The sequence below is a fragment of the Limulus polyphemus genome, unplaced genomic scaffold, assembly GCF_000517525.1.
Source record: "Limulus polyphemus unplaced genomic scaffold, Limulus_polyphemus-2.1.2 Scaffold3832, whole genome shotgun sequence".
Classification (NCBI taxonomy): domain Eukaryota; kingdom Metazoa; phylum Arthropoda; class Merostomata; order Xiphosura; family Limulidae; genus Limulus; species Limulus polyphemus.
This window is the reverse complement of record NW_013669442.1, coordinates 48,306-56,474: the sequence shown is the minus strand read 5'-3', so window position 1 is coordinate 56,474 and position 8,169 is coordinate 48,306. Positions and strand designations below refer to the sequence as shown.

General features: G+C 29.5%; 1 protein-coding gene across 1 annotated transcript; it reads right to left on the bottom strand.

The window, feature by feature from the left end:
• Positions 1-527: 527 nt before the first annotated feature.
• On the bottom strand, positions 528-4,969 carry LOC106470122. The gene is made up of 3 exons (XM_022398708.1): positions 4,768-4,969; positions 3,789-3,987; positions 528-579 (listed from the first exon to the last, which is right to left on the bottom strand). The coding sequence occupies exons 1-3, from the start codon at positions 4,961-4,963 to the stop codon at positions 528-530; spliced, it is 447 nt and encodes a 148-aa protein (XP_022254416.1). The 5' UTR covers positions 4,964-4,969.
• Between the last annotated feature and the right edge of the window lie 3,200 nt (positions 4,970-8,169).

Below are 8,169 nucleotides of genomic sequence, written 5' to 3'. Positions count from 1 at the left end.
AAAAACATTGTCTCTCTATCCCTAAAACAGGGACTAAGGATGTACATTTATAAAAAGTAAAAACATTGTCTCTCTATCCCTAAAACAGGGACTAAGGTTGTACATTTATAAAAAGTAAAAACATTGTCTCTCTATCCCTAAAACAGGGACTAAGGATGTACATTTATAAAAAGTAAAAACATTGTCTCTCTATCCCTAAAACAGGGACTAAGGTTGTACATTTATAAAAAGTAAAAACATTGTCTCTCTATCCCTAAAACAGGGACTAAGGTTGTACATTTATAAAAACAAAGACATTGTCTCTCTATTCCTAAAACAGGAACTAAGGTTGTACATTTATAAAAACAAAAACATTGTCTTTCTATCCTAAAACAGTGACTAAGGGTATATATTGATTAAAATGAAAACATTGTGTCTTCACTTCTTAAAACAGTTACTAAAGCTGTATGTTGATGAAAAAAGTTGTTTACAAACTACTGATCTACTACTTCTGAAATAACTGCAAGAATGATTTCTAATAAAAAGTACTAACCTGGATAAACAGTAGGATTCTTGGTCAATGTCTCAGCAAGAGCTGGTCTACATTAAAAAAAAAGTTTCCAAGTTTAAATTTGTAGACTTGGTTTTCTACACCCAAAAAACTTAGTTGACAAAGCATGATATTTAATAGTAATAAGCATGTGAGACTACATGACAACAACACTGTTAATAATTTTAATCATATCATTATTCACTGTGCCAATATAGAATTCCATTAAGAATATAATATAGCAATTCAACTATTTAACATATTTTGGAAACTTTTAAAAGTTAATTGGTTAAACTATTTTTTACATCCACTAGCTTATATTTTCTACCAAAATATCACAAAACGTTCATTAGCTGTGTTAACGAAGCAGGATTCTACATTAATTCTTTTAGTCACTGTAGTCCAGGGCTAGTCATGTAGAAAGTAGTGTGTTAATAAAACAATATTGCCAGAAAAAATAAAGATTCATTCTTGTTATGTGAATTTACTTTAAAACAATTTTCTGATTCTGTGAAACTCAAGACAGTTATTGTTTCTTTGGAAATCATTAAAAAAAAAGTTGCAACAATTTCTATTTGCTACATAAAGTACAATAGCTAATCTTTATTATAACTTTCAACTCTGGTACAAGTTATTTAGGTGTTATTACTGTAGACCACCATGAAAAATAAAAGCAGTTTAAAAATTAATAGTGTAATTATGGCTGACACAGCTTTAAAAAAATATAGTGTATAATGATCACAATGAAAAATTTGTTTGTTTGTCATGAAGCACAAACAAACACAGTGGGTTATCTGTGATGTGTTCACCACAGGTATTGAAAAGTGGGTTTTTGAGTTACAAGCCTTCAGACTTTATAGGCACGATGAAAAATAAGAACAACGTTTTTATTGTTTTGGCAGTTGGAAAGTAAAATTAAAGACTGGAATTTTAATGAATTGTTTTCACAGCTTGCATCCTAGCCTGATAATATATTTTTAAAAATTATATTTGCACTACATTTTTGCAAGACTTCTCAGCTACAAACATACTTACTTATACCATTAAAATGCAATATAAATATTGTAAATAATCATTAACTCATATTTAATCTATTTAATAAATAATTAAATACATTAAGTACAACTCTTTGGAATAGTATGATACTGCAGCTGTAGTCTTCAAAACAGCAAATTGACCAATGTCAATCCACAAAGGAAGAAAGGAATTTGAGCATGCTAAGTTTAACTAATTAATATCATCATTTTTCCACTCAAGAGAAATAAGTCCAACGTGCGAGTCAAAAAATCAGAAGTAAAACACATTCTTAATATTAAGCAACTAGCTCCATTGGAATAGTCAACATATAGTCCAGAAACATTTCTTACTTTTCCTGGACCATCAAGCTAGCAATGTCACTTCTCTGTATAGCAGTGCCATACATTCTCTATCTTTACAAGCCTCACACGATATTATTGGGTTTATGGCCGAAAACATAATTAACAGTCATTTATAAATATAAATGTAAGAAAAATATATTTATTTAGGTATACTGATGGCAAGGTTGATTTTGTTTTTAAACTTACTATGATAAGAAGTTATTATTAATCTACAATTTGCATGCAGTTATCTTGCTCAGCACTGGATCTTCACTCAGCACACTCTTGTCAATCAAGCGTGAGTCTTCAACATAGTGATTTAGTTTAATTGTTTAAAATTGTTTTGAGCTCAAGCCTACAAAACAATGTAGAATTAATAATTTAATCTCATCTGACTTATAACAGGGTTTAATACTTCCCAATTTCTTTTTTACTCTTTTTTTTTCTTCTTATAGTTAACAAATGCTTCCTACTAAAATAATTTATTTTGAACTTTTGGCCCCCTATAAAAACATTAAACAATCATAATGTTGAAACAAAATAGAACAGTTTTTAACTTGTATATGTGGAAGTTTGCATTCATCTCAAGATTTATGGTATGAAAATATTGTTACACGTGTATCAGAATTTAATAGAAAAAAATTAGAAGAAGTAAAGTTTTACGTAGATGGGAAACAATGCACATTTAAAACAATATAAACACACAGACACACACACTTAGTATAAGCTAGCTGAAGCTGACTTCACAAGTAATCTGAAGGGAATTTGCATTTAAACCAATATGGAGCAACGCAGTAAGATCAGGGGTATATTTAACAACAAACATGTAAAAAACTTCATGGTTGATTATAAATACACGAAAACCAAAAACAATAATATAGAAGCCACATATAAAATTGAGCCTTAAGATCTATTTATCTTCTACTTAGTTATCATTATTGTTTGTTTGTTGAATTTCTCATAAAGCTATTAAAGGGCTATATGAACTAGCCATTCCTAGTTTTGAAGCAACAGCCTAGAGAAAGGGCAGCTAGTCAACACCACCCACCAACGAGTTATTCTTTTCTGACCAATTAATGGGATTTACCTGTAACTCTTATAATGCACCCATAGCTCCAAAATCTGGAGAACTTTTTTTTGATAACTAGACAAGAACAAATGGAGATGCAGATCCACAGCCTGACACACTAACCATGGGGCCATACTCAGCCCATTTATATAAAAAAAAATAATTTATTGAACATCAATTTCATAGTGATTTAATCTGTTTATGTTAACAAGACAGCCCCTCCCCCTCACTATAAAAAAATTGGGGTGGGTATAGTGCTTAAAATCTATGTTAGAACACACTATACCAACATCTTTATCTTAAATTATCCCCTGTTGCTTTTTCCTTTTATTTATTCAGTGTATTTGTTTTTTGTTTTTTTTCCTTTGGTGATAAAGGGGCACAAACCACAATCTGGCACTAATCATTGGGCCATGCTCAGCCCAAGTTATCATTAATTAAATAACTCTGATCAAAATACTTTGTTTAATGAAAGAATACTAACCATCTCAGGAAAATAAAAAGTAATTACTACTAGTTTTTATTGTTGTTAAAGCTTGTTTTTTTTTCCATCCTTAGAAGAAAATCTAATAGAAAAACTTTTATGTAAGCAGAGAAAAAAAAACTTCTACTGGAAATTGCTTTTTACTAAGCCAATCCTGAACTGAAAAATTTATAGTAATATAGTATCATGTTGATCAAATAGTTAACTTTAAAAGAGGTCTTCTAAACATATTTTTAATATGAGAACTGTGTGTACTAATACAATCATTTATTACTATTTCCAAAAATATAACCTAAGGTCAACAGATTGACAGGCAAACAGACGGCATGGGATTACAAAGGGGCCTACTTTTTGGAAGCCGAAAAAGAAGGAAGGTCTGCTTCAGCTTTGCGTTTTGAGCCTGACCTTGTTACTGGGGTTCCCGTGGATGAATTTCCAAGGTTATCATTGCATACATCAGGAGTATCGATCTCAGACAAAACCTTGCTCGGATGTGAGCGAGTTGGTGTTCTGACATGAACAATCTTTCTTAATCCACTCACAAACTCTGAAAACAATGAGATTTTTACAACTGGCACATTAAAAACAATTCTTTTCACAGATATGTTAAAAATGCATATATTTCTTTCAACCTATACTGTACACTTTTTGGATTTATTGGTGAATAAAATCTTTGGTTAAAATCTATTGTTTACTTATATACGCATGTTCAGTAGATAAGTTGTATAAGGAAGAAGTTTTTAAATAAACAACACTATGGTAAACATTGGCAATGGAATAACTAAATACAAACTAAAAATAGGTAACAAAAATGTATTATTTATTTTATATGATAACAATAATGTTTCAGAACATGCAAGAGACTAAAATATAATATTTGATTTGATAACGAGAAGTTACCGTTTCTTTATTTCTTTCAAAAAAATTATTACTTGCGAGTTAAGTAAATTTATGAGCTGACATTATGTAGTTCAATGCACTCACTCATGGAGACAGTTTACTATGTATATCATTTTAGCATGTTGAATTCAGATATCTCACTTAAATGTGAAAATGATCCATAAAAACTAAGAAATAATTTGGCATTGAAAACAAATACAAATAAAAATAAATCAAGATATAATTGTTTCTATTTTCATGGATAACTTCATTACTATAATTTTAACATTCTATTTATCCTTTAAACAAGTGTTCAAGTGAAATTCTACATTTTATCAAATTTTGAGTAAAAAAAAAAAAAAAGAAACACCAAATAATAAGTATGATTCATACCTTTTTTTTCAATTATCTGAGAGAAACAATGAGAGAAAAGCTAACGCAATTTTACCTTGAAAATTTCCACTTCTACGCTTCTTTTTTGATCGCGGTGGTTCTTCAATAACACCCCCAGATTTTTCAAGTTCATCTTCAGATTGGTTTGGCAGTTGGTGTAGTCCTAGTTTTCCCACCAACACATCAGGTACCTTTCCCACTTGTGATGCATTTTCGATTAGTCTGTAAACGATTTCTGTTTCATGGTACATAAATTTGTTGCTGTTGAAAAATTTTAAATCGTGTTTACATTGGTTTACTTTTTTTTCCAAATTTAAGATATCCTATGAAAACAAACAAACATTTGATTGCACAAAAATTAAACACTAAAGTTGAAGTGGTTAATATATCCCAAAATTAATATGATAAATCATGAAAATTCACATGCATGATAAAATATAAGCTGTTGCACTAACAATTGGGTCATACACAAGACAAGTAAATGACTAACAAGACTTTTTTACAAGTTATTTTAGATATCTACACGATATTCTTAATCTGTTTATGAAATATTTTATAATTTTCTTTCCATTTTCTGGTGTTTAACTTTTATTAACTGCAACATCTTTATAGGCATGTTTTATGTACCTGAAAAAAAAATACAAATTTTTGCTTTAACCCTTTCATTACATGTTGGGTGGAATTCAACCAGCTTGTAACCAGGAAAGTATCTATGAGAGTAATTGTACTATAATTTTTGAAAATGTACGCAAGTCTTTACAAACTTTTGCAGATTATTAGTAAACATTACAAGAATTTCATACATGAAATATCTGGTTTTTGAATTATGTTTTAAGATTTTTTTATTATTAAAGATTTGCTCATGAATTTTTTTCTTTCAGAATGTTGACTATCCAATGTACAATGTAATTTTGATTTTAAGATTAAAAATACTTTTCTTTATCTGAAATTTGTCAAGTTTCGTTTGCATAATCTCTACATCCTTCTAGATAATTGTCAAACGTTTTTTAAATAAAACTTTATATTTAATCTGTTATTTTATCATTAGCTCTATATGGTGTTGATCGATTTGACCAACCTCGTAACTATCATGAAAATTACCTTTTTTGTTCTAGAATAACTGCAAATTGTAATAGGAAACCACAAATGTTTATTCTAAATAGCTTAAATCTCTTAAGAGTATAAATCTATTTATATATGTTATATTGACATTTGAACAGTGTCTGACTAGAAATACCCAGACAGAAGTTGAAAATTACACAGCGCACGTGCATCGACAAGACCCTATCGAATAGTGTAATGCAGAAGCTTCTGGCATGTATACCCCATGAAGGTTTTTTATTATTTTTCTTTCATTATTTTACCTAACAACTTTCTGATTTTAGTTACTTTTATAATAATAAACAGTTAAAACAAATGAAATATAAAAAACCTCATTATTAAACATTTTTATTTTCAGGAAAGCTTTATATTTTATATGTTATTTTTTGTACTGTACTATTATACTTATTTCTCCAGGTTGTAGGTAAGTAATCAAAGTATAACGAAAATAAAGATTGCAAAATAAAATGTATAGTATTGTTAGTAGCGATTACAAAATTTCAAAGTACTTATGGCCAGAGTTTACACTCATCTTTTCACACTTATTTCCTGTAGTTATTTTATTGCTAGTAGATGAGTTAGAAATTAAAAGAAACAAAATGAATAGTACTCTGTTCTTTTCAGTACAGACAGTAAAGTTCCAAGTAAATCTCCTGAGAGTTTCTTCTAATCTTTTTATACCTATTTCCTATTGTTATTCTACTGTTATTGGCTGAAGTAGAAATCTGCCGAATATAAAGCAATGAATTACTGTTCCTGTTTAAATGTTATTGTACTTTGATACCATCAATATCATGCTTTGAAAACACAATGGGATAGGATATATCAACTTGTTGACAGTATAATGGTTACAACGACAATTGTCTGAAGTATTATAAAATGTATATGACTTTGTAGAAAGTCTGGGTCGATCCAATAAGTCAAAAAGCAGAGGTATCCTTCAGAAACTATTCGGATCGCTGCTCTGAGAACACAGTGGAGTAGAATTTGTCGGCTTCTTTAGTATACAGTGGTTGCAATAAGAGTTGTCTAAAGTACTTTATAAAAGTGAGAGAAAATATTAATGATATGACTCTGTACAAAGTATAAAGTTGTATCCCATCCAATGAACTTGTTAGTTATCTAACTTGGTGGTTGAGATTTAGTATTGGTATAGGTATAAATGTGTGTAAATGCTTACAGACATTGTTTCCTATGTTACCATGCTTACACAGTAACCAATAAATGTGGAGTTTCCAGTAATATAAATATAGCTAGTTTTGGATGGGTTAGTATTCTTGGCTTAGCCTTCTTGATTGTAACAAATTATTCACCAGCAAACTGCAAGTTCAACCGGGTGTTTATGTAAAGATGTTCCTTAGACTTTCACAAATTACATAAATAAACTTTTCCTGAACTGACAAGTCTTTAGTTTTGTATGATTTGTTTTTATTCTACCACAATGTAAGTGAGTAGAAAAATAACACAAGTTCTTACTTTGTAAAATACAGTAACATATTGGCTACCATACACTACACACACACACATACATATATATATATAACTAATATTTTCAAATAAATACTTAAATGTCAGTTATTGTTCTTCAAACATAAAACAGTAAATAAAAAATATTTGAAATACAATGATCTCTACTGCTCATTATGCTATGAAGTCCTTGTTTGCACTCGTGAGCCATACTTGCTAAGCCTCGTCCAAATTCACATACGGAGATGGAAAAATAATAATTTTTGTAGACTTTATATAAGCATTTTGAAATACAAAAAAAAATATTAATTACTATACCGATACCACAAAAATCCACTGTAATTTATCAGGCTTCCTAACTAAACTATATTTGAGTCTAAAAAACAATAACTTCTATTCACAAAATAGCCTTGATATCAATACTTCAAAATTTCCAATGATACAAGAGCATTTCTCTCATAAATAACTTAAAAACACTGACAAAATTATGTAAAATAAATATATAGCTTTCACTTGATTATATAGTTATTGGTATATAAAAGTAGGCATAGATAAACGTGTCTACTCAAATATGAAGTGGTGGGTGGAGCCAATATGGTGGGTTCGCTAAATATCATGATATCTCGGCAAACAGAAAAGGTAGGAGATTCATATTTTATATTCTAGTTTGCCAATATCAAACGTTTGAGTTTCTAATTTGTACGAAACTACAGACATTGTATTGTGGGCATCATAAAATGTAATCTGACCAAACCCAGAATGCAGTGTACCACGTGACACTCACAAATCGATATTTAGCCTTTTCATTAAATATTTAGTTTCAAATTAAGAAACTAACTAATGTACAATACTAAAATTTGAATTATAATCTACAATTTCATACCAAACT